The sequence below is a fragment of the Poecile atricapillus genome, chromosome 1 (assembly GCF_030490865.1).
Source record: "Poecile atricapillus isolate bPoeAtr1 chromosome 1, bPoeAtr1.hap1, whole genome shotgun sequence".
In the NCBI taxonomy this organism is placed as follows: domain Eukaryota; kingdom Metazoa; phylum Chordata; class Aves; order Passeriformes; family Paridae; genus Poecile; species Poecile atricapillus.
The window spans coordinates 110794563-110820843 of NC_081249.1; the positions used below are offsets into that span (position 1 = coordinate 110794563).

The 26281-nt window shown below is 49.1% G+C and overlaps 2 protein-coding genes across 4 annotated transcripts in view; one reads left to right on the forward strand and one right to left on the reverse strand.

The window, feature by feature from the left end:
* Positions 1-5899: 5899 nt before the first annotated feature.
* Positions 5900-14149, forward strand: ADPRH (ADP-ribosylarginine hydrolase). 2 transcript variants are annotated; one of them, XM_058843559.1, is made up of 4 exons: positions 5900-6046; positions 7202-7548; positions 12615-12975; positions 13665-14149. In XM_058843559.1, exons 2-4 carry the CDS (start codon positions 7224-7226, stop codon positions 14050-14052), a joined length of 1074 nt encoding a protein of 357 aa, XP_058699542.1. In that variant the 5' UTR covers positions 5900-6046; positions 7202-7223; the 3' UTR covers positions 14053-14149. The 2 variants fall into 2 exon arrangements, with proteins under 2 accessions (XP_058699542.1, XP_058699533.1); XM_058843550.1 differs by lacking the exon at positions 5900-6046 and adding an exon at positions 6169-6529.
* Positions 14150-15331: 1182 nt separating this feature from the next.
* IGSF3 (immunoglobulin superfamily member 3) overlaps positions 15332-26281 on the reverse strand; it is a 93320-nt gene continuing 82370 nt past the window's right edge. For both annotated transcript variants that reach the window (XM_058843525.1, XM_058843517.1), the window contains 4 exons: positions 24877-25287; positions 22860-23267; positions 18790-19221; positions 15332-18051 (listed from right to left, as the gene is read on the reverse strand). In XM_058843525.1, the coding sequence (XP_058699508.1) occupies positions 17801-18051; positions 18790-19221; positions 22860-23267; positions 24877-25287 (1502 nt within the window). In that variant the 3' untranslated portion in view covers positions 15332-17800. The remainder of the gene's footprint in view (positions 18052-18789; positions 19222-22859; positions 23268-24876; positions 25288-26281) is intronic.

Sequence of the window (26281 nt, forward strand, 5' to 3'; positions counted from 1 at the left end):
GTGCTGACACAAAGCCGGAGCCCTGGGCTCATGCTCTTGTCACATCCATGTCAAACAAGGAGCTGTCCTGTGCTCCTGCTGCTGTGGGGCTGGGGTAGAGCACAGGGATGGGGTCTTTGATACAGGATGAAAGCACAAGTGTGATTTTCTCCTTTGCTCCAAGCAGAAGTGACTGCTCGGAGGCAGTGCAGAGCCACCGTCGCCGGAGAGGTACAGATCACAGCAATTCTAATCCTAAAAGAAGGGCAGCATCCTTATTCCCGTGCCTCTCTCTGCCTCTTGGAGTTATTTTCTTCACTTTCAACAACATGAGGTCTGACACCACATCAAATATGCTTAGTTTTTTTTCCCCAAATCAGATTCTCTTACACTGTCTTGCAGCTTTGTGCAGCCACATACCTGGCAGATCAGGGGCCACGTCCTCCTAGACCTCAAGTGCTATCTCAGTTTTAAGAGCAGAGGTTTCACAGCAGCTTCCTTTGCTTGATTATTGCTGTCAGGGGCTTGCCTGTCCCTTCTGCTGGATCAGGCTCATCCTGGGAACACACCAGGGGACTGAACATCAGTGTCTTTGGTGACCCCTCTAAAGCCTTCATTGCCCTGCCAGTTTGGGTGGGTACACAGGGTGAGGGTTAAAGCTGGAAGAGTGGATGCCACTGTCATGTCCTTGCTGCTCCTTCCAGGAAGACTTTTCCATGCATCAAAACAATGTCACCACTTAATTGCATCACACAAAGCACGTAAACAGAGAAAGGAAACATAGGCAGATAATTTTAAGCCTTGTCATATCAGTGGATAAAATAGAGCATTCGGTGGCGTTGCTCACATGTTCCTTTTCCGTCACAAACCAGCACTTCCCAATTCTCTGAAATTCAATTAATGAAGAATCAAATGAAGAAGTAACTTTTCAAATGTCAAGGTTTTTGCTGTTCCTAAGTTCTTTCTCATTAATTCTCATGTACTTTTGTTCTTCTGGTATATGTTCAAAAGCAGGAGTTGTTCCCAAGAATGGCAATATTACAGAGGGAGCTGGTGAAGAAATAACCACAAGAGAAAGATAAGAAAGAAGGCCCTGGTCACAACCCAGCATCAAAGAAATCCCTGTGGTGGAATATAACCACCCAGTCAAGTAACTCAAATCCACCACAGGGCTTTTCCTAACCTATCATACCTACAATTTCGCCTACTCTCAGTTTAAATCATTCAAGCTGAGGAAAGTCATCCTTCAGCCTGCCAGGTCCTGGTACTGTAAGCCCTCCCTAATAAGCTAATAAGAATTTCTGAGTATCGTTCCCATCCACCTGCTTTCCTAAACTTCAGCTACTGCCTCCCTCCCTCCAGCTTAGCTCTTGTGCCTGTACACAACCCATTATTTCCTCAGGCATCTTGAACATGCAACTTGCTGGCAGAAGGAAGAGAAGATCTTACTCACCAACCTTGTTCTTTTCTCATCATTATTTTTACACTACCTCTATCCTTGCAAAACCAGGAGCCTCAGCAGAGCTTTGGCTGGGATTGGAGGACTGATTTCTGTCCCAGAACACTGAGCTCCTCCTGCAGGTGTTCTTCATTTTCCTCGCATGTGGCACAATTTTTCTACATAGTGTACTGCAATCATGTTCCCCAGACTGTCTCTTTTCCCACAGAAAGGAGAGACCTGCTCTGAAAGTGGAAAGCACATCTAACACTTCAAACATCGCTGCTTGCACAACGCAGGATGAGCATCACTGTTTCAAAACCTACACCATGATGAAACTTTCTCCCCTCCCATCACTAAACACCACATTCCATTAGTGTTTATTTTCATTGGCAAGCACCAAGGACCTCCAAGTTTAGCCTGCTGGTGCTGTAGGGTGAGTTGAGAGGGGTTGTAAGGCAGGACTGAAGGGCCCCTCTGCTTGCAGACATGACACACCTCTGATGGGCTCCCCTCCACCCTGATACTCTCTGAAAGGACAGGGACTCAGCTGCCAGCAGCTCCTGCAAAGAAAGTACCTGAAGGGACCACCACACAGGCCCTCAGACACTGCCCCCATGCAAGTGGGGAGCACAGTGCCAGCACACAATCCAAAATGAAAATGTCACTGATTCACAGCAGGGAGCAATCAGCCTGTCAGCCCTGGAGCTTCAGATCCACCGCTGGAGCCAGATATCAAGTCCACAAGAACTCTCTGGGATTGCCTCATTGATGCTCCCAGGCTCAAATGCAGGATTTGGAATGTACTAGGGAAGTCCCTCCCACACTCTCCCATTTTCCACCATGTCAGTTATGAACCTGATGAAGGGGCAGTAAAGATGAGTTTGCAGTTCCATTTTATAGATGTGGGCAAGGGAAAGGTGATCACAGTCCAGGAAATGTTCCCAGTGTCCCTGGCCTTCCTGGTTGCCCCAAGATGGCATTGCCATGACCCTCTCTGTGGTAAGGCAATTACCCTGCTTATCTTCTGCCCTGCAGAATTCTAGTTATTTGTAACAGTTAGACTCTGTTGTAGTTTTTACATTTTTGTTTTTAAATCTGAGTTAAAGACAACTTTTGAAAGCATCACAAGGAGAGCAGTAGGTGCCATAATGAGGAGAACACACTGATTTTCCACCATTTCCCTTTTTCCCTGGAGAGTGAGTCAGGCCCACTCTTGGACAGTTTGTGGAAGAAGACGAACCTGGAAAGAACAAGGCTGATATTTCTGCTATAATTCTGTTTTCTTCAGTAAGAGACCAAAGTCCAGTATTCCCTGAAACCCAGTTGCCCAGTGGCACCTCTGGTCCTGCAAAGGTGAGAGCTTCCCTTAGGTGGGAAGGCACCACTGCCCCACTGGGACTCTGCCCAGGCTCACCACAGAGATCCAGACCTCACGTGGAACTTGCTTTGAAGTGCCTCACTGCCCCTGCTTTGAATGCACCCTGAAAAAAGTGCTATTAAAAGAATGAGAGACTGGTAAGGGTTTGGCACTGGTCCAAAATTGACATATTTTTAGGGCACAAAAAAATTCTGTGGAAAGTCTGGGGGGTAAAGAGAATGATGACTAGGGGAGGTGAAAAATGAGAATTCCAGATGTGCCTTTACAGTCCCATTTTTGGGACAGCTGTAGGATCTAGAACAGGGATGCTGATGTGTTAAAGTGCACCATGCATTTTTAATATTCATCTAACTCCTAGCCTGAAGGCCTCATGTAGTTCTGAGGAAATGTCCTACAGAAACAACCAGTTTGTAGCTTCAGTAGCTACCCACTGTAGCTGCAATGCTACCCCTCACAGCCCCTCAAATAGGAGCCCTTAACCCTTAGCTCATCTAGAAAGGCACATTGTTTTAGTCAGAAAGAATAAACTTTTTTTTTTTCCTGATGAATGTGAAGGAAAATTCTAAGCCTTAGTGAGTGCTAACCACAGTGTCCAACACATGGCAGGGGCAGGTCAGCAAGCTGCTCCAATATGGTACTTTCCAGAAGGCATATCCTGGCCACTGGTGCACAGAAGCCTAAATTTTCATTAATAAAAGATACAATAAACCCCCCAGAATGGTGCAACATGGTGAGTCTAACTCTTTGCAGTGCTCAGCATCAGAAGGCCATCTTTGCAAAGGGGGAGAATTGTGCCCACCGCCCCGCACCACAGCCTGAGCCAGGGCAATGCCTCCCTGCAACATCATGGAGATGGAGGTGCTCCCTGATGGAGAACACTCTCCTCTCCTCACCCACTTGTGGACATCCCATGGGATTCACAGAGATCCTGTTGGGATCAATGCATCTCTTTGAGCTTGAAGACTGCTGCTCTCCCCACCCTTGGTTTGCAGGCTCCTGCTGATGGTTCCTGCTGCTTGGTCATCATCTACTGTCTGTCCGCGAGGAGCCCTCAGCACTTTTCTCTGACGTCTCCTGGATGTCACTAAACTGCATTGCACATCATGTTTTCATTTTTTAGGAAGCTGAGAATTCAGGAAGCTGGAGGCAATTATGAGAACCAAACATCTTAGTGCTGCAGGCAATTTTTTTGCCAATGTAGAGATGCTATCCCATCTTCCTTCTCTGTTTGAGAAGCCCTGTGACTTTCCTCTCTGCTCCTCTGTCCTTGAGGCTGGAGCAGAAGCCATCCCTCACAGACAGCAATTCAGCAAGACAAAAACAGGAGGGGTTTTCCCTCTCACAGGCCCAAACTTAGGAGCAAAAAACCCCACTTTGCTTTTGAGCACTGCACAAACCTGGGTAAATTCAGAGCTGTTCTAGAAAAAACAAAATGAAGCAGAGAAGCAGAAAAGGTCATCAGACACTGCTGGCAGTGTTGGAACATTGGCAGCTTCTTTTTCCACTTCCTTTTCTGTTACTATTTCTACTGCTAGATACTTCTCAAACTCCACATTTGCAGCATGGCACAGAACAGGAGCAGATCTAGGAATGAACATGGCATGATGCAGCATCGAGGCCACCGGGGCTGATGCTCCCATGCAGACCTGTGCTCTCAGCTACCTGAATTCCCCCAGGGCACCCTCTAAACCACCCAGATTTTCCAGGGACATTGACTTGCCCCCAGATTTCCCAGGGACTCTGCTCTGACCCAGTGCTAAATTTGTGATTGCCCTGAAATCCCCCAGGGCTCCAGCTCCAAAACTACCACCGCTTTCTCCCACAGGCACCAAGGGGGAAATTTTTGTTTTCCCTCCATATAAGAGGTGCTGGTACCTTCTGGGATGAACAAGAGCTCTGGAGACCTGGTGTGGAGGTGACCACCAGCTGGTAAAAATGTCTAGCTTCCACAAAGTGCAATCCCAGCCATGCTCAGTCCTGTTTCTTGCTCCTGTGTTCTGCTCCTATTCCTTCCTCATCCACTGACTAGACTCCTTCAGCTGCCTAACCACTAGTGGTTTTTATTATTTAAAAACAAAGGATAAAGCAAGGCAGTGGGATCATGAGGTGCCTCAGGACACTATGTAAAGCAGCACAGCTGGATATAGCAAAGATCAGCCCTGGCTTGGGAGGGGTTGGGGTCACCAGGGAGCTGATCTGGGCCATGCTGGGGTTTTGGGGAAGTGTTGCCCCCAAATACTGAAGGAGGTTGTCTAGAGAAGAGGAGGTTCAGGAGTGATCTCACTGATCTCTACAACTACCTCTTCTCCAGTCTCTTCTACCATGCCTACAGGAAACAGCCTTAATTGGGGACAGGGGAGATTCAGACTAGGTATTAGAAAAGATTTTTCACTGTTAGGATGGGCAGGCATTGGAATAGGTTGCCCAGGGAGGTGGTGGAGTCACCACCCCTGGCGGTGTTCGAGAAGTATCTGGATGTGGCACTGGATAATGGTTTTGTGGTTAAGGGGTTGAAGTAATTGTGCTGGGTGAATGGTTGGACTTGGTCATCTTGAAGGTCTCTTCCATCCCTGATGATTCTGTTGGAAATGACGCAACTTTAAAAGTTTTTTATGTAATTTTAGTCAGAGATTCGTTCGCCTTTGCCTGGGGGAGCAGAATTGAAGTTTCTCTTTCAAAGATTCTGTTCAAAGAGGTTGGGTGAGGTCTGTTGAGTTTAATGTCTACAGACTGGCAGCTGCCAGAAAATACACAGGAGGTAAATGAACATTAATGAACATTACCCCAGGCAGCATCAGAAACATGTGGTCTGGGAAAAGATTGGTAAGAGCACCAAAGAAAAAGAACCTAATCAGCATCACAGGCAAAGGGATCAATAACCAAAAGGAGATTGAATACAAAGAGTTGTATAATTTGGGGCCAATGAACGTTAATGTCTTTGGAGTTTTTTAATGTATAAATAGATGAAAAGTCTAGTAAAGAGCCACGTATGGTGGAATGATTTTCACTGCGCAACCCGGGCATGCGTGGATGACATAATTTCTACTGCACATCCTGGCCAGAATAAAGTAATGCCGTGATTTTGTAACACGGAAAAGATGTTGTCAGAGAGTTCCTGTTTACCCGCAGTTTCAGTAGCAATTCTGTGGTTCTGTAAGGGGGGCAGACACAGGGGCAAAGATTCCCGGCAAAGGCTGGAGGCTCTGCTCAAGCTGCAGCAAGGAGGGGGAACATAACCCAAAACGGAGGTAAGCCCTCCCTAAATCTGTCCCCAGCGCAGACACAGAGTGCGATCCTGCTCAGCCAGGAGCGGGGAAGGGCTGCTCATTCAAGGCAAATGCTGTCAGCACCTTTTCTTTAAAACGAAACCGTTCGTTTCCGCGCGTCCCCTTCATTTCTCCTGCGCCAGTTTCGATTCTGAGGGCTCAGCCCGGCTCTCCTGAGGGCAGCCCCGCAATGGAAGCCAGCCAGACCCTCCGCGACCGCAGGGCTTGGCCAGGAGGGCCCGGCGGGGCCGCCGAGGAGGAGCCGGGCCCGGTGACACCGCCCCGGGAGGCCGCGGAGGGACGGCCCGAGAAGAGCGGCCCGGGACGGGTTAAACAGGCCGGGCCTAGGGCTGCGGGGGCCGAAGCGCGGCCCATGGCCCGGGACGGGTTCCCCTGGGCTCCCCGAAGTCTGCTGGAGGTGGTGGCCGTGCTGGCCGGGCTGGCGGCGCTCGGGGGGCTCGCTGTGTAAGTACCCGCGGGGCCCCGCCTCGGGCCGGCCCTCGCCGCTTCCGCTCCTCACAAGCGAAAAGGAGAAGCGAGCCCCGAGTTGGGGAGGGCTTTTGGGGGAAGGGCGTGATTGGTATTTCATGGCTGAAGTACTCGTGGAGTGGGAGGGAGGCTGTCTGTGTGAGCACCCTGCCCCAGGAGCAGGGCCAGGTGTCACCGCCATTGCCTGGCCCTGCCAAAGCTGAGCAGCTCAACCAAACCTTACCACACATCCCTGAGGGTCGGCCTCGCCTTACCCCGGGGTACAAAAGCCGCTGGGTGCTGATCTGAGCCTGCTCATGCACGCAGAAAGGTGGAGAACATGGTTGCGGTAACATATCCTGCACATGGTTCAGCAGTCCTGCCCTTGGTTTTTGGTTTTTGAGCCGGGTACGAGATGCAGTCCTATCCTGGGCTGCTGCCTGTGTCCCAGCAGCACATCTCCAGGTGTCCCTGGCCCAGGGCCGGGCTGCCCAGGAGCTGCCACACACCCATGGTAGGTGCACAGCGTCCATGTGCTGTGGAGAAATACATTCCCTGAGCGAGACTCGTGTGCCAGGCAGGGTATCCAGCCTGCTGGAGCTTAGCAGGACAAGCTCATGCTGAACTGGGAAAGATTTAATTTGCATTGTCCTTCTCTTTTTTTCTTAGTGCCTTCTACATTGAAGTGGTCATGGGACAAAATATGTGTCCTAAGGAGGTGGAAAACTATGTGGCATCCATGGTGCTGAGTGCAGTTGGTGACACGCTGGGATATTACAACGGGAGATGGGAGTTCCAGCAGAGTGGCTCAGTCATTCACAAGGAGCTGGCAGAGAAGGGGGGACTGGGCAACTTCAGCATTCAAGGCTGGAGAGTCAGTGATGACACCGTGATGCACTTGGCCACGGCCGAAGCGCTGGTAGCTGCGGGGAAAAACCCACACTTACAACATCTCTACTTTCTGCTTGCAAGGAACTACAAGGAGTGCATGAATGACATGGAGGGCAGGGCTCCAGGTAACTCCTCCATCATGCTGTCTGGGTAGAGCTGTGCTGTCACTCACGTCTCTCCTGCAGCTTGGAGCTCTGCTTTTGGCTGTTTAGAGTGCTAACTGTATTTCACGTAAAGGCAAAAGCGTTCCACGCTCACTAGCTGTTTCCGGATGAGCTAAAGAGAATAAAATAAGGCAAGCTGAAGTGGTTTGGGCTTCTCTGAACTAGATGAAAAAGGTATTGTTTTGCCCACATTTACAAAACATTCTTACAGGTGTGTTTGAGGCCTAGCTTTAGCTTGAGTTGGGTGATGGCTTTTGCACGTGGGATTCCTACATTCAGTGGATTAAAAAAATGCACATTCAACCACTGTAATGCACACCCTGAGATGCTGTGTTAAAGCAACGCATTTAAACGGAGAATTAATACAGAACTTACAAATGCAACAAATTATATGTAAAATATATTGAAAGGCACAAAGATCCTTGCTTGGAATAATTACACTTACTAAACCCAAAGTCTTCTTGTGGCTAGCTCTGCATGCCTGCTTTCTGTGCGAGGACAGTCAGGCCACAGTCTTATTTTCTGATCCCTGAATTTTTTTCTGAAACCCTGTACTTCCATCATCTCTTTTTTCTGCATAGACACAGTGGTGCCAAGTTTGTGTCACAAGCAGTGGGCCTGGCAGTATTCAGGAAGGGCACCTTGACAGGCTACAGTAGCCAAGATATATACAACATATCCATGTGGTTCCTAGTTCATCCAGCACTCCTCACCCAGCTCTTCCCTGAGGATTCCATCTGCCTCTGTGCTCATGGTCCTGACTCTTCTGGATGCCTGGATTACATTTAAATTGCAGCTGCTTAGGTTGGGCCTCTAATTTGACCAGCACAGGAAGTGTGAACTATCCAGGAAACACTCAAATTCAGCAGTCCTGTGCAAAGTTTATACATTGAAATTGTATGTATGCTTAGACCTGCTTATTTGGAGTGGCCAGAGTATGTCAAGAGTGTTCTGTCTTGACATTAAACATGGGAAAGGCCAAATCTTGGCACTGAGCATCGTGTACTGAAGCTGTGCATTTCCAAAATAAACCAGGCTGGAAACCTGAACAGGAATTTATTCTGCTTACCTTTCCACAGTGGGCTCCTATCCTTGTGTAAAGAACTAAATGATCAGTCTTTTTTTTAACACCCATATTCCCAGCTGCTGGAGTGGCCTAACTATAAAATATTTAGGAAGGGGTAATGATGCTTTTCAGGACAGCTGAAGTTGGCAGATCAAACTTCCAAGAGATTCACTGCAGTTTTGGAGAAGCAGCATAGTTTAGTTCCCCCAGCCAAGATGGACTAACCACAGCTGGCAGTGAGACAGCACTGTGAAGGATTTTCACCCTCTAACCTTGGTGACTAAAACCTAAGATGAAAAGGAGAAGAACCTAAAATTTAATGTTAGTAAATAATATCTAAGGATAATAGGACACCTACTGCATTCCTTCTGTGACTTAAGTGAGCTGCAATATGCCCAGAAGAAGTTCCCATTTGGAAGTGAAGAATTTGAAAACAAACTTGCTATGGACATTAAGAGGAGTGACAAGGAAAGGTCATATTATCTAGGTAAAAAGATAAATACATATTGTTTAGTGGGTCCAAAGACAATTTAACATTTTACAATCAGAATTGCTCCTGCTGCAGCTACAGGAAAGGCATTCAGCTCTGAGAGTTTTAATCCTGACCCTTAGCACTTTAATTCCCATTGAAGGGAATACTTAATCCATACCCTGAAAAGCTGTCTGCAGTCTGGAGTCTCCATGCCATATTGGTAAGTCTTAATGAAAAGTTCCATGGCACTAACTTCTTTTGGCAGTTGAGAATAAATAGATTTTAACTGAGAACATAACCCATGGTGGTGCTGTTCTGGCCTAAGTACTCACCAGGGAATTGCAGCCCTGAAGGCTGAAAATGGAAAGTTGCTGTTGGAAATTTTGCTCAACACAGAATTCAGAGATTTCCTTAGAACAGTGGGGGAAAGTCACATTGATGGCTCACATGAGGGAGTCCAGACCTGAAAACCCAAAGCTGTAGTAACAAAGGGATTCCCACAATGTTCTGAGTCACAGGACAACCACAGCAGAGTCCCTCAGGGACAAGAGAACTCTGGGGATAGTGATTCAGTGACAAGGTTATCCCTCCATCCACTATTGCTATTTGTGATGTGCCACAGCCCCAAATTCATTGTTCCTTGCAGATTACAATGAATTAAGCAACACAAATGTAGACATACTTCTTTTTCCATGGTGCAACTACAGTGCTTCTCCAGGAAACCTGCTTCAAAATTGTCTTTTGGTCCTAGTCCTCTCTTGGAATTATTTACCACTGTGTGGTTTGTTTAACTCACCTTTTTTATATGTACTGATCAACCCCAAACAGCTGTTAATGTCTGTGCTCTTGAAGAGTCTAGGTAAGTGGAATGAAAGCCTATCCCAAAAATTGAGTCCAGTTCTTGAAACCTTTTCAGGTTGCCTTAATTCACACACTACTTTTTCCTTGTATTTCTTCTTCCCTTAGACCAGTACCATGCTTAGGTTACTTTTAGTGTCCTGTTGCTAGTACAAAGGATTCCTTACCCAAATGTGAAGGATTTCTAAAACAATTTCCTATTTCAAAAACTCTCTACAGCAGTTTTTTAAAAATCTGTTTTTTTAAAAAAAAGATCTGATGTGATTCCAGCTTAGTCTTCCTAATTTTTTTAATATTTTAACTGTTTAAAAGCGTGAGGAGTAGTACTTGTAATACTTCATAAACCATGTCTTAGCTGTCATACACTGGTTTGTTTCACACTGATAACTTGCAAGTTATCAGTAGTCATCTCCTAAAATAATATGTACAGGTTTAAAGTTGCAAACAAATTGTATTGCAAAATAACCAGTCTTTCTTTCCTTTTAAAGCCTTGTCATCTTCCTTTTTATTTTAGCTACAATTAGTGCAAGAACAATCTTACTTTTTATCAAGGACTGAGGTGTGTGGTCTTAACCTGCACAGACATGTCCTGAAGAAATGTTTTTTCTCAAAGTTTCAGCAAGAGTAATCTTTGCTTTTGTTATTCAGATTTTGATTTTATGCTACCTTAGTCCCTGTGCTGTCTACCCTCCCCCTTGTTTTCCTGGAAGAAGTTCTCTTTTACCAGAATATAGAGAGTAGTTGGCACAGCTTTTTAAAAATGTGGCTTTGTTCATTTTAATGTCCTGTTACAGGTCATTGGGTACAATGCTTGGTATGGTGAGATTTTGAGAAAAATGCCTCAATTTTCTGTTAGTCATCATGAAGTTGGAAATTATGCTGATAGTTCTCTTAACAATTTTGATACACAGCAGCCAGCACTGAATTAGTAAACTACATGAAATTTAGAGGCCTGAACATGTTCCCACACTGAGACACCCTAAAAGCAAACTCACAGGCACTTCACTTAGAGGTTGGTGGTGACCAGTCCCAGTAGAGCTAAAGATACTTGGCCCAGCACATGACACTATTCCTGAAAGTGGCCAGCTGTTAGTTATTTTTAGCATATGTCCAGAAGCCGGATTTGGAGATATTTCAGTTACAAGGGTGCTGTAAATGCAGGTGAAACAGGCTGCCATAAACCAAACCCTACTGCCAAATGTGTACATGGAAGGGCAGAAGCCAAGAGCTCTGCAGGGGACTGATTTAGTGCAGTACCTGGCTGTGATTAGCAAGGTCACGGATCATGGTGACTGAGTTGCAGCAAACTGAGGTGAAATTGCTTGACCAGGCTTCTTCCTTGCTGCTCTATTGTGTTTATTTTGACTTCCAAAGTAAAAGAAAGAGAACCTGCAAGTTCACCAACCACCTGTCCCCAGTGAGGGAACAAAGCATGGGAGCAACAGTCTAGTTTTGGGAGAATGGTAACAGCCAGCTGCTGCTGTTACCCCGTGTGTCTGAGAAAGGACTGAGCACACTGGGGTTAGTCTATTGAGGCCACCTTTGCCATTGTCCAACACATTAAAACTTAAATGAAGCTGCTTGAAACCTGCGTTGATTTACCTTCCTGCTGGCAAAGAAGTATTTCAGATTGGGCCAGACGAGAAGACTAGGAGAAAAAAGCAAGGTAGAAGAGAATCAAAGATAATTCAATGTTCCAAACCTGTTTCTTCTTTACACACAAGCATTTGGGCTTAGCTCTCAAAACATTTCACTGTCTTGGCTGGGGAGGCTGGCTGGGCTCTGGAATTTGGGGGTGTTTTCTCTGTCCTGTGAATGTGTTGGACTAACAAGTGTTAGTCTGAAGAAACAGTACTGGAAGAAGCAGAGTTAATTTTGATTTCTTTAAAAAGTAGATAGCAGAAAGAGATGGAGGTAGGCTTGCCTCATTCTTGGAGTCTTTCTGTAGTTACCCTTTAGTGGCCGTGTTTGGAGATGACCTAGTGAGCTGGACAGTCCTTTGGTCTCACCAAGCACAGCTGCTCTTCAGCTTATGGAAGAGAAGTACAGTAAAGCCAGTTATGCAGACTGTGTTGAGGTGAGAGAGGTGATACACTCAAGGCTTTCTGACAACTTCAACTGCAACAAGGGAGAGCTGGAAAACGTTTTCTGCCAGTACATTTTGTATTAGTGAGGCAATGGGAAAGATTCCTGAGGCGCCTGTGGGGTCTCTGCCTTTAGAAGTCCTGTGAAAAAGCAGTTACCTAGACTTGCCTTGTGTAAGAGATCCAACAAACCTTTCTGTTTAGAGAGAGATATCTAGGTGTATGTGTATATATCTGTGTTCTATGGATAACACAAAATGTAAATATAAACCATGTCAGTAAATGAGCAGTGAAGTGTTTCCTACCCCCTAGGCCTTTTAAATATTTTCCCAAACAAAACTTACTGGGTCTGCTGGGGAGGATGCAAGATGCTCCAGCAGTTTAAGACAGGGTATGTATGTGAGCAGTTTGTTTTTAAAAGGAAGCTCAAATCCCTTGTGCAGAGCGATGCTTTCTCCCCCACTGCCCTGCCTGTCTTCCCTGTCCCCAAGCTATCTCCTGCTGATGTTTCTGTTTCTTCTTTCTCCTGGGCTTTGCCTGTCTGCAGGTGCCATGTCTGTGGAAAGCACCATGAAGCTGGATCCGGAGCAGCCGAACGGCTGGCGGGTCCCGTTCAACCCGCGGGCAGGAGGCTGCGGGGCCGCCATGCGCGCCATGTGCATCGGGCTGCGCTTCTACCGCCCCGACCAGCTGGACACCCTGGTGAAAGTCAGCATCGAGAGCGGCCGCATGACCCACCACCACCCCACCGGCTACCTGGGGGCCCTGGCCTCAGCCCTCTTCACGGCTTACGCAGTCAACAGCGTGCCCCCCGTGGCCTGGGGGAAGAGGCTGATAGAGGTGCTGCCACAGGCAAAAGCCTACGTGCAGGAGTCTGACTTCTACGTGAAGGAGAACATGGAGCAATGGTGAGCTGCACTCCCTCCACTGCCGTTTCTTAGAGGCCTTGTACGATGGGGCAAGCTCTGCTCTTACTTAAGTTTCAGTAATCACATTATGGTAAACTCCTAGGACAGCACGTACCTGCCACAGGATCAAATCAAATCAGAATACCTTAACTTGGGGGGGAAAAAAAAGGCAGGCTTGTGTTTTGTCAGGTAATTATGACCATTTTTTGGATCCAGTATGAAGTAGGTACATTTCTCATCTCGTGCAACTGTGATCTTGTGAAAGATGGCAAGCAGGGCTGGGGAACAGCATCAAGCTTAGGTCTGAGCTCAGTTTGAAAGTTATAACCAAATCTGACTGTGTATTCACTGCACCTCTGTGTGCAGGGGCACACACAGAGGTAAAGCTGCTCTGAGTTTGGGAGGATGACTCAGTTCTCACTCTGAGCCTCTGAATCCTGCAGGTGCTGGGCTGCCTTCTCCCTTGTGACTGGAGGGAGGGGAAATCTCACTCACTGAAACACGTCCTTGTGCCTCTTACTGTAAATCACATCCCTAGTTTTGACAAATGGGGGCCGCCTGCCATTTTGCTGAGCCCTGGCTCGGGGCTCTTGACGTGGCGCGTTTTCCACTGGTGCCTGCGCGGTGCTCAGCTGTGTGCTGCTGCCCTGGGACAACTTACAGCCGCTCCATCCCGTCCTGTCTGGCAGGTATTACTTTGAAGAGCAGTGGAAAAAATACCTGGCGGAGAGAGGCATCTCGGACGGGGTCTCGTCGCCCGAGTTCCCGCCCAAGTACGGCGTGGAGGAGAGAGACGCGTTCTACACCTCCCTGAGCTACAGCGGCTGGGGGGGCAGCAGCGGGCACGACGCGCCCATGATCGCCTACGACGCCCTGCTGGGTGCGGGGGATTCCTGGACAGAGCTGGCTGACCGCGCCTTCTTCCACGGGGGCGACAGCGACTCCACGGCTGCCATCGCCGCCAGCTGGTGGGGCGTCATTCACGGCTTCCAGGGGGTTCCTTCCTCCCTCTACACCCACCTGGAGTACAAGGACCGCCTGGAGAAGGTAGCCAAGGACTTGTATAGCATCATCTAGGCAGGAGATGGCAGGGACGCTTACCCAGCGGCTGTCTCGTGCTGTCTTGCGTGGTTTGCAAACCCCCCCAGATTAAACCTTGTGAATGTAAGCCAGAGCCAGAGCTGCTTTTTCTCTGTGTGTTAGCTTCAGTGGGGAGGCCATGTCAGTGCTACTTTGGGGCTGGTGGTTTGATGGGAACACACAATGGTCCCCCAAGACATCCCTCGTGTGCTGCAGCAGCAGGACAGGCAGAAAACCCCACTCAGGCTGCCCCAAACCAGCATCTTGCCCCTTCGAGGGGAGCAGGGGGCACATGTTGCCCATTGTATCTGGGGATAACAGAGCTTTCTTATAAAATTAATTTAGCAGAGGATATTTTTTCTTTCAAATGAATGTGGAAAAAGTCCCTAAATCCAACCTTAAAGCTGTGTGAGCAGCGCATTTTACCCAGTTCCACACCACTTCTGCAATACAGGTAGGAATGCATCATGCTACTTCCTCATTTCAGTGATGTGGGAATTCAAGACTCCTGCCCAAATCCTTACTTAAGGCAAAAGTGGGTAATGAGAATTAACAGGTTGCATTTTACATCAGCTTCTGTTGTGAACTGTATTCTACTTTCATCAAGGTTACTAAAGGTAATTTGCTTAACATTTGTTATGCATAATACCATTAAAATAAGGTTTTTCTTCAAATCCAGACTATGACACAGCAAAGTACTTTTACTGTTTTCAGAACAATTTCAAAACATGGGTATCCCATTCAATAAAAAGACCTGACAGGCCTCAGTTAAATGTTATATTCTATTATGGTATGGGTTGAGAGATGGATGGGGTATGAAATCAGAGGTGCCAAGTTGTCTGCAAGCTCCAGCTGCAAGAGAGAAGATGTGCTATCAATAGTAGGGAGAGAACTTATTGCATCAAGGAGTAGGGGCAGAGGGAGAAGGTTCCCAAGAGAAGGGCCTCAGCAGGCCTTTATGCTGTGAGTACACAGAAAGGCATAATAAAAGCCCAGATCTGACAAAAACCAGCAGCAATAGGATTCACAATTTCAACACAGTTTACTACAGCTCTTGGGTGTGTTGTATAAAACATGTTTTAGTGCAACATAGTACAAAGTTTTTGTTGTTTTTTTTTTTCACTTTTTTCTTTTTTTAAAAATCCCAAACATTTTTCCACATCATGCATGGACAGGGTCTCTCTCTTTCTTCTTGGGTTCATTACAGAAAGTTACCACAGAGAGAGTGGTTTGAAAAGCTTTGTGTTAAAACTCATATAGGAAGAGTCTGCCTTATAAAAACCAAAAGAAGTTTGAGACTGGGCAAGACACTGCCAGAGCAATGGAGAAATGTCACCAGCAAGGTACATTCAGGGACCACCGTGGGAGCCATTTCCCAGGAAATCCTGGGCTCTGTGCAGGAACTGCAGGGCTGGGAAGAGACCCTGTCCACCCAGTGGGGCAGGGCCATGGGGCAGACCTTCAGGAGAGCCCTGCTCTGGGGCACACAGGCTGGCGAGGAGGAGCGTGGCTCAGGTGCAGAGCAGAGCTCTCCCAGGAAAGAACGGCTCCCGCTGACTTCATTTTCTCTTCTTCCTTCAAGCTGAAGTGATTCGTGGTTCCTGCCCGGGAGCAGTACGTACAGGAGACAGTACAGTTAGGAAACAATACCCACTGGCTGCAGCTGCAGCTGTTTGCACCTCGGTTCTTCATTTCCATTCACTTCTCATCCCACTCCTCTCTTTGCAGACGTCTTAGTAAGAAAGGGAAGACAAGTGTGCGGGTGTGTGATACATACAGATATAGGAGTGTGATTTTATGCATATGCTGGGGCCAGTAAGCAGTTATGTCTCGAGGAGGCAGACTTCACAGAGGGACGAGTGAAACTGGGGCTTCCCAGCAGAAGAAACCAGTGCTGTTCTGGTGGAGGTGCAGAGGTGGCCAACTTCAAATGCCTTAGCACGAGACGATCTGCATCCACGTGGGTCCTCTCCCAGAGAGGAGCGAGGCTTCACGGTGCAGATCTCCTACATGAAGCTTCACCACCTCTGAAACGTCAAGGCATCAGGGTCTAACTGACTTAGTGCTACAGAGCATCTGCTGAGGTCCCCTCTGCTCCCAAGGAGCAGTCCGACCCTCCGGAGAGGACAACGGCTGTGGGTATGGCACCTCTCACACGTGAGGCAGGGGGGTCTTGCGGCTGCTCCCGTCTGCCCCCGCTTGGCTTCAGCCATGCTGCAAAAAAAGAAATGGCCGGATTTGCCAGGAAGACATCAAGGAAGACAACAAAAGGCCATTTTTGGCAAACATTTTCTTCCGCCAGACGTAACGCTTACGGGGGAGGAGGCGGTTTCCTCCACGGGACAGGGCAGGGGTTCTTGGCATTAGGGGGTGCAGGAGGTCAGGTGCCCCACGTGATGAGAGCCCTGGTTTGGTTCACAAGAGCCATATCTTTCACAGAAAGAACAGCATTTCCTGCCACAGCAACTCTTACAAGAGCAGGTGACTTTGCCAGGAGGGGGAGCTTATGGAGAAATGGATTCTCTTCCTAAAGTCTCAGAAACAAACGGCAGATGCACGTAACACGCAGGGGGAAGATTTCTCTCGGCCAAGGGGACAGGGAAGTCCCCAAGGTGCTGATGTGCTGCAGGCCCCTTGCTCTGTCCAGGCTCACACTGGGGAGTAGTGCAGCCACAAGGAAAACTCGTGACACATGGCGGTTTTTATATGCAGATCCCCACTACGTGGCATGTTTGCTACTGGGCTCCTTGGCTGAACCATCCAGGGACTGTGAACCTGACTGGTGGAGCTTCTCCTTTCCTCCTTCCTAGAGTCATTACTTTGGTCATGTTGAAGCCTTCAGAGACTGGATTAAGCCTCCCATTCCCAAATGACTGGGGCACAGAGGAGATCTGCCTCATCAGAGATGGCAGCAGGGACACCAGGGAGGAGCATGACTGGTGAGACCATACAAGGATCTGCTTTGCTACAACATAGTCAGGGCTTTCAGGCGTCCTTCCTTTCCCCCCTTCAGTTCCTTGAGACAAACTAAACTGCTTTTGTCCTGACCGCAAGCACGCTCAATATTCAGTCTCTCCAAGACCTGGGAACACTCCCAAAAGGTGAATTGCTCCCTCCTGAGAAAACAAGTAAGATGGAGGCAAGAAGATGCTGAGGCTACAGCCAGTCTTTGAAATGGACCTCTTGATAGACAGCCCAGTTAACCCCTCTGGGGACAGACCTGGATTTGTCTGTTTTGGAAGAGGGGGGAGTTAGCTCAGTGCACCTTGAGAAAAGACTTTCTTCACCGAAGCACTGAGTCAAAGAAGGGAAAACAGTCTGTTTTGGAAAACATATACATTTACTGCCAAAGAGATCACTCTAGGACCAAATACCCCCTGGGAACTCCATACTGTGTGGAAGGCAGGGAAAGTCTACAGTTCTTTGAGTGACCAAAAAAGAAATTATAAAAAAGTAACAGCCCAAAAGGTAGCAACTGATGTGAATCAGATTAGTCCGAGAGGAACATCCGCTATGTACAGCAAGTGCCTCTGTCCATTGGGGTGAGGGGGTATGTTCCCACAGGTGCTGGAAGAAGCCTTGGACCTTCCTGCTCCTGCTGGCTGGGCAGAGCTCAGCCACTGTGTCGGAGCACAGACAGTGAAACAAATGAAACAAGAACAACAAACCCCACTGTGTTCCTCAGGGCTCCTGGTGTATCTCTGCTTCTCTCCCTCTGTGTGTCCCTACAGCTGTCTCTGCCTCTTTAGTCTATGGTTCCCGGGTGGATGCTGAGCACCGGTGGCTCTAGGCAAGTGGGAGAGTAGTTGAGGTGAGGCTCTTTGATCCACAGCAAGGGAACCCCATTCTTGCCCTCCGAGTTCTTGCTGGAGTTTCGGCTCTTGAACCGCACCAGGAGGATGGTGATGATCAAGATGCCAAAGATGGGGAAGGGGTAGAAGAAAACGAAGTAGAAGAGGGCATCATTGGAGCAGATGACAGACTGCAGCGTGGAGCCTGGAAAGAGACACAGGGTGGTCACATTTCATGGTTTCTCAGGTAATCAGGGCATGCAAACTTCCTCAGAAACATGGAAAACCAGATGCTCATTATTCTATGTCAAAGCAGGAGGTGGAGCTCTGGGAAAAATAACAGAGTTAGAACAGAAGAAAGCTGGATGTAACAGGGCATGTTTCAGCTTTATCCCCCCAAGAGTTTCACGAGTGACAGAGTCCTCCCTGGTGGAGATTTTACAGCATCTTATAAAGCAGGGAGCTGTGCAAAGCTTGTATACTCTCAGTGGTGCAACGCAAAGGCAGCAGCACCTCAGGATCTCTCTCCCTGGAGGGCCCACAAAACCCTCATGACCTCAGTTCCCTCTGGGGCCTCTAAACCATACAACAGCTTCAAGAGTTCATGTGTGGAGACCCGTGTGCCACAGCCTATGCTCTTGTGCAGAGCAAAGCCAACTTCCCCCCACAGGAGAGGGTTAAATCCCAGTGGGTGGCAAGGTCCATCCCCACTGTCTCGAGACACACCAGGTGGTAAATGCTGTGGGTGAGCAGCCCCAGTACAGAGCTAAATGCATTGTGGATACTCAAGGCAAAGCAAGAGCTGGCAAGAACCACTGAGCTGACTGGAAAAGAACCAGCACCACCGACTTGTCCCAGTCCCACTCACTCCTTGGCCTTTTCATCTTGTTTGAACCAAAGATGCAGAGGATGCCAGGGCCAGACAGTCACCACCTCCTCTCACCTGCATCCTGCACGTGCACAGCAACCATCCCCGACTCCTCCTCGGCCAGCCGGTACCAGACGCCGTTGGGATCCGCCAGCCACTCCTCCACTCGGCACGAGTAGTTGCCGGTGTCGGCACCGCCGGCCTGCAGCACCGTCAGCCGGAAAAGCACCGCCGAGAGCCTCTGGAAGCGCAGGCGGCCCTCCCAGCGACCAGCCTCGGGGCTGAAGATGGCATCAGGGCCCACGCTCAGCACCGCTTCCCTCTCTTCCTCCTCCTCCTCGCCCTCCTCCGCGTGGTCGCCCGCCTCCTTGGCCCGCAGGTTGTACCACGTCACTGCAAAGTGGGACTCTGGGCTGGAGCGGGACAGGATGCTGCAGTCCAGTGGGAAGGACTCCTTCTCCTGCACCGTGAGGTTGGCAGTGGCTGTGTCCACCTGCAAGGTGGGATCTGAGATGAAAAAAATCAAGAGATGAGTGCTGAGCTATCATCAAAACCATCCTATTGCAACACAAACTGTCATGACTCTGGTGCTGGGCACGATCCAAGCAAAACCAAAAGCTTGATGCAGCCTGCCAAGACTCACAGGGACCTCTGAGGCCAGCCCTGCAGGCACAGCATCCTCACCTCACCATGTAGCATCTGTCACGGGGTCAAACAGGAGCTGACTGCAAGCACCATCCCACCCTGGCCCACCTTCACCCCAACTAAGGGACGAGAGGAGAAAGCTGCTGCAGCTCATCCAGACATGCTACATGTCAGGATACCAAGGTTGGGTGCATGTGCTGAGGAGCAATGTGCTATTCCTCCTCAGCTACTGCTGCACAAAACATTGTACTCCCTGCTTTTATTTCTTTGAGAGTGCTCAAAGGACTTGAAAATCATTATGACAGAAAAGACCTCTTCCAGCAGCTTGGAAAGTCATTTAGGTAAGGTTTCCATCGTCCATGAAGATGGCCTCAACACTGATACAGCAAGGATGCTCCCAAAGTCTTCCTCTCATTATTTTTCCTCTAGTGCTTGCTGCAAGGCTAAAGAGATGTTTTTACCTAACTGAGACACAGTGGCCAGAACCCACGATGAGTTGATTAAAGGCTGACTTCAAGAGCAATTAACATTTGGTTTAGTCATCTTGCCAGGGAGCACATACTCCAGGGATCCCTATCAGTCTGGATCTAAGCTTTCATTTAAAGATTAAAAAGCTCTTTCCAAAGTGGGAGCTGAGCAGGAAGGGCAAGTCAATAGCTCACTGAAGACAGAGGCACTTCCTCCACCAGTGAGGAGAGCTGAGCAAATCCTCCCTTGTGCAGACCCTGCAGGAGGGGGCTGCTGTCCCTCAGCTCTCATCAGCCAGCAGGCTGCTGTGCCCAATGGGCTTCTCATTACAGCACCTGCCCAACACTTCTTAAATGGTCCCATGAGGAAAACCTTCATTAAGGCCAGAGCTCTTCAGGCCGTAAGCAATATGAGTATTTGCTCTTCACATATTCCCAAAGTCCTGAGCAGAAACAGGAATGAGTTAAGTCGTGAAATTTTGGGGACTACGGAGGTAAAAAAAGAGGATGGAAAGGAAATGGCTTGTCCAAACTAACACAAAGCCTCCCTCACCTTTAGCAGGTTAAGCAGAAAGAGGAGAACTGATGTCTGAAGGTGCTGAGAGGTTTTTTCCCCCCCTTGCTGATGATTATAGCCCTAACAGATGAGGCTGGAGATCCTCACTAATGAGACATGAGTCACAAGCATGATTAGTCATTTTGTTAAGTACTGACTGCTATGAAACAAAAACAAACAACAACAAAGCACTTTCAGAAAAAAAAGAAATCTTCAATTAGTGCACTCCCAACTCCCTCTCTTCTTCCCACTCTACATTCTTCTGCAATTCAAGAGGAGCCTCAGAGATTTTTCCTGCTGTTCATCATCCCCTCCATCAGGGCTGGCAATTATCACACTGGATGGAGAGCAGTTCTGACAACCCAGCACAGCACAGGGATTGCCTGGAGAGATGTCTCTGCTCAAGCCACTTTGGCCAGCAACTTCCCAAGCAAAGATGTGGCAGGTAAGAGTTCTGCTGTCCCCCTGAGAATGCTCCTCCTCCACAGTACAAATCTCTGCCAGGAATGACCACTAAAATCTTTCCAGAACCTCAGGCTTTTGCTGGCTCTGCTGCAGTTACAAGGGTGACATCTTGCTGGAATGGGCAGGCATGAAGCACTGCAGAACAAGCAGAGAGTGGCTGCTTTAGAAGCTGGGAAGTACACAGTGAAGGAGGACTGTACTGTTATTTGTCCTACAGCCTTTGAGAGACACATTTAATCTTGAGTCATATACCTCAAAAACTAGGGAATCTGTATTTTCCAAGGTAAACTGCCTTTGCATCTTATCTGCTGTTAAAACAGGCAAAACTTAGCTGAGTACCCTGGGAATCTGCTTTTGAGGGTTTAGGAGTCCATCAGTGTTGGTCAGTTTTAAGAATCACCTTTTGGAAGCACAGGAGCAGACAACTCCACTGTGTCTTAAGTCAAGCACTGTGAGGTGAACAGCAACTCCTTGTGGAGCTCAAGAGGAGACAGAAATCGTATGATCTCTGGAAGTGAGGCTCTACAGGAAGATTACAGAGCTCTAGTCCATATATGCAGCAAGAAAACACAAATGTCAGTGCTCAGTTAGAGCTGAAATTGGTCAGTGTTGTGCCAACACTTTTTTAAGGCTGTTAATAGCAAGAAGATGTCTGAAGCAAACGCTGAACTGATACCTGTTGAAGACAGTTACCTATTTAACAGGGATGAAGAAAAAGCAGAAGCATTCAACGTTTTTTTTTGCCTCAGTCTTTAATATTGGGCTGCCCAGTCCCATGAGTCAGAGGATCACGAGTACAGGAACAGTAACTTTTCCACCTGCAGACTCTGAAATTGTGAGGGATCAGCTGTATGAGCCAAGTGTCCACAAGTCCATGGGGCCTGATGGGATTCATCAGGCATTATGGCAGGACCCCTCCTGAACATCATCCAAGGGCCCTGGGAGTCTGGGAAGTGCTTTTTGGCTGGAAGCTGGCCAGTACATATTCCAATCTACAAGAAGGACATGAGGGAAGACCCAGAAAACTACAGACCTGTTAGTCTAACCTCAATTCCTGGTTAAATAATTTAATATCTTTGTGTCACCTGCTCTGTCAGAGGATGAAGGGAAGGCAGTGGATGCAGTTTTTCAATTTCAGTAAGGCTTTTCATATTGTCCCTCACAGCACCCTTCCAACTGTGGGATGGGGGGGGTTCATGGTGCACTGGGTGAAGAACTGGCTGAAGGGCAGAGTTCAAAGGGATACAGTGAATGGGGCTACTTCTGGCTGGTAACTTGTCACCAGTGGAGTTCCTCAGGGTCCAATTTTAGGGCCAGTGCTGTTCAATATATTTATCAAAGACCTGACTACAGGAGTTGAATGCACCATTAGCAAATTTGCTGACAATATCAAACTGGGAGGTGCTGATGACTCTTGAGGCCTTAAAGCGATCTAGATAGACTGGAGCTCTGGACTTTCATTAATGGAATGGAATTTAACAAGTTGAAATGCCTGGATTTCACACCCAGGTCCAAATAACACCAGACACAAGCAGAACTGGGAAGAGGAGTAGCTAGAGAGCAGCCCTGCAGAACGTCATCTGGAGGTCCTGGTTGACAGCAAGCTCAGCAAGACTCAGCAGTGTGCCTCCACTGCCCTCTTCTCATGAAAGGACCTTGCCCCTGGGGCACACACCTGGGAAGCACAGGTAGCTTCTTCCATCCTATTCTCAATCAAAATATGAGTAAAATCAGGAACTTGCCCTACTTAATCTGCCAAAAGTGCTGAAAAAAAATAAATTGTAGATGCAGTCACAAAATGCCAAGCCCATCTAGTTGTATTTGCAGAACTTGCTCTACACACTTTCCAGAAAAGCAGGGGTGCAATCAAGAAGACATGGAAAAAGGAATCAGCATGGTCTCTCCTGTGGTCCTGCCCTGTGCCTGGAGCCACTGTCACTGACAGACAGTGATTCATGTTTGCCCAAGAGGGCAGAGGCTGCTCAAGGCAGATGGCACCAGATCCCACTCACCTGGCTGCTTGACTGTGAGGGTGATGAGCCCGGAGAGCTCCTCTGCCCGCTTGTACCAGCGGTCGCTGGGGTCGAGCAGCCACTCCTCCACGCGGCAGCTGTAGGCGCCACTGTCCCGCACGGTGGAGTTCTGGATGGAGAGCAGGAAGAGGCCCGGGGCTGGGCTCTCCAGGTGCAGCCGGCTCCGCGGGTCTCCCAGCACTGTCAGGTCCCCGTAGTGCAGCGTGCCCTGCCGGCTCAGCCAGGCCACCACCTCCTTCTCGGCGCGGCCCGGCCGCCGCACGGACCACTCCACCAGCAGCTGGGATGAGGGGCTGGTCCGGTTGCTCACCAGGCACTCCAGGGTCACCCACTCATTCTCCAGCACCGTGATGTTTTTGTGGGCCTGCTTGACCTGCAGGCGGTTATCTATGGGAAAAGCCCATCAGAAATGCAATGTGACCAAGGGCTGCAAGGGTGCTTTGTCTCCCCACAATCCTTTCCTGCATGGCCACAATCCTGGGGTGTGATGAAAGAAATAAGGAAGCAGAGGAAAAAGTGACGGAGGAAGGAAAGGACAAAAAAAAACAGAGGAAAAGGAAAGAAGGCTTGTGTTTTTTAGGGTCTTCTGAAAATCTCAGGCTAGCCACCAACAATGACCCATCCAGTGCAGGGAACTGGAAACCTACAATCCCCTGCAGGACCTGGGAGGTCCTAAGTGCACAGAGACCTAATGAAGGGAGATCACACCTTACTTTTTTCTTCTTCTCCTCCTAGAACAAGGCAGTAGCCTGATCACACCCCAACAGTAAGCCGCCCCCGTTGTGGGAAAAGAAAAAAACAGCAAGGTGGAGAACTGACAGCTGATTGCAGGGAACCCCCACTGCAAAACAAGAAGTGGCATGAAGGCCAAGTCACACGCAGTGTTTTGCTGCCTTGGGAATGTCCCTGGTTTTTGCTCCACAACTTCATTGATACACAGGAGGGTAACTGGAATCTGCTCTTCTATGTGAAATGACGTGTCGAACTCTCCTAAATCCCTCACAATTTTTTCCAGGGCCAGTCTGGACTTCCCTGGTACTGCTGCTGCAGCAAGCACCGTACTTCCCAGAGAGAGGGGGGCGAAGCAAAGGAGGGGGCAGTCACAGCTCCCCTGTCCCTGGCCACCCCTCGCCATCTTGGGACTTTGCAGACAGAAATGAGGAGCTGGCACTGGCAGCAAGCCATGGCCTGCTGTGCTTCCTGCGTGTGTGACCAGGCAAAGCTGCATTGGGGACCATATCCAACATCCCCCTTGCACCCTTGTCCACAGAGTTTGTGTCTAGCCAGCTAAATCCACAGAGAAAATGCAGCAAGCACCCTACTCCAGCCCTGATATCCAACTGCCTCCATCCTGCCTGCGGGATTTTACCTTCCAGACACAGGCAGCTGGAGCAAGCAGGGATGAGGCAGGCTTCTTCAGGAAGTACCAAGGCTCTGGACAGTACTTGCATCCCTGCCTCTCCCCTTTGCCCTTTGCCCCAGCTTGTGGGGGCAGTATTTAGCTCCTCCACCAGCTCACCTTTATCAGTGTCATTCACTGCCACAGAAACCACCCCCAGAGCAGATTTCTCCTTTCCTGGCAGCCAGCTCCCCACCTCATTAAACAGTATTCCCATCCCATGTGCAAAGGGAAGAGACAAGGCTCCCTGCATCTGCCAGGATACAGGCACAGAGTAAAATTAAACTGTGTGCAAGACACAAAAATGCTTTCCCAGGCAGGGACACAGGGGTTCTCTCTCAGTAAGTCGCTAGTGCTACAAGATGCTCTCAAGGATAATGAAATCTGGCTGGATGCAGTGGCCCTATAGACTATGGGGGATGGACAACCTTCATGTGGGGACGCTGAAAGGCACACAAGCTCAGCCTAGAGGGACAAGAGTCACATCAAAGTGGGGAAAACCCTCCTTCCACGCAGGGACGTGCAGGCACGAGGATGCAAGGACAGGGTGGCAACCTCACAGGCCGTGCACAGGAGCCAATGCCAAGAGCACCCCACCTGGCTGCTTGACGGTGACCTCGGTCCGCCCTGACACCTCCTCTGCCAGCTTGTACCAGGCGTGGTTGGGGCTGAGCAGCCACTCCTCCACGTGGCAGTAGTAGCTGCCGCTGTCCCGCACCTCTGCCCGCTGCACCGTCAGGCTGAAGAGCCCGCCCGAGGCGGAGCGCTCGAACTGCAGCCGGCCCCGCAGCCCCTCTTCCTCCGCGTAGGTGCCGTACTCGAAGGCAGAGCTGTGTGTGGTCTTCAGGATGAGCTTTCCGTCGGCATCCGAGGGCTTGTGCACGTACCACAGCACGGCAAAGTGGGAGTCAGGGCTGGTTTGGGATTTCACCGAGCAGTTCAAGGGGATGGGCCGGTTCTCCACCAGAGTGATGCTCCGCTTCGACTTGCTCACCTGCAGCTTGGTCACTGAGGGGGGAATGGAGAAGGATGAAGAGAGGTGGGTCATTAACACAGGAAAGAAACTCAGTGGATTTGGGGTGGACCCCAAGTCCATTCTTGCTTGGGTCCCATTTGCCTTTAAGACATTTAGATATTCTACCAAATCTCTCAACCCCTCTCTACTCCTGGATCCTCTCACTGTGTCCCTCAACAAGAGAGGCTGCTTTTTCACAGTCTGACCTTTAAAGCACTCTTTAATTCATAGTGGTCTAAGGCACCAGACTTAGTAAGACGACTACACCCAAGCTCAGTGGTTTTTCTCATGATAAAATCATACCACTTGCACCTCAGGGCAATGAGCTGTTGACCAGTTCCAGAGAAAACCACTTCTGAGATAGTGAATGAAATGAGACCCCACTGCTGTCACGTGCCAGCCATCTCAGTGAGATGTATCCCACAGACATGCAATAGCTAGGGGGGGAAGTGCAGGCACAACTGGAGAAGGAGAAAGAGCACCAGACTGGAAGGGATCAGCAGGGAGCAGGCTCTGCTCCCACAGCCAGGAGATCTGGCTCCAAGTCCACCACAAACTGCACAGCCTAGGACAAGCCACAGGCCATCACCTCTCTTGGCTTTTCAAGCTCAAATGCAGTTCCCACGGTGTTGAGGATGATACAGCAGAATCATCAGCTCTAGTTCCTGTAAGGAGAGACACACAGACTCCCAATTCCTCTCTCCCTGTGCAATCACAAGACAGAGCCTCCACTGCAGTGTGTGCTCACGCTGTGCTTGCCACCTGAGCCCTGGTGCTCCTACTGGCTACAGACAGGGGAGAGGGGCAGCCCCCACCCAGCCAGACACACTGCTCCTCCCAGTGGCTCTGCCACCATGGCCCACCCCTCCTTCACCTCTCCTCACACAGCTGCTCCCCTCTGAAAGGGGGAATGCTGCCTTGCTGCTGACAGGCTGCAAATCTCCTAAATGAAACTTGAAGAGTGCACGGGTACAAGTGGCATGACTA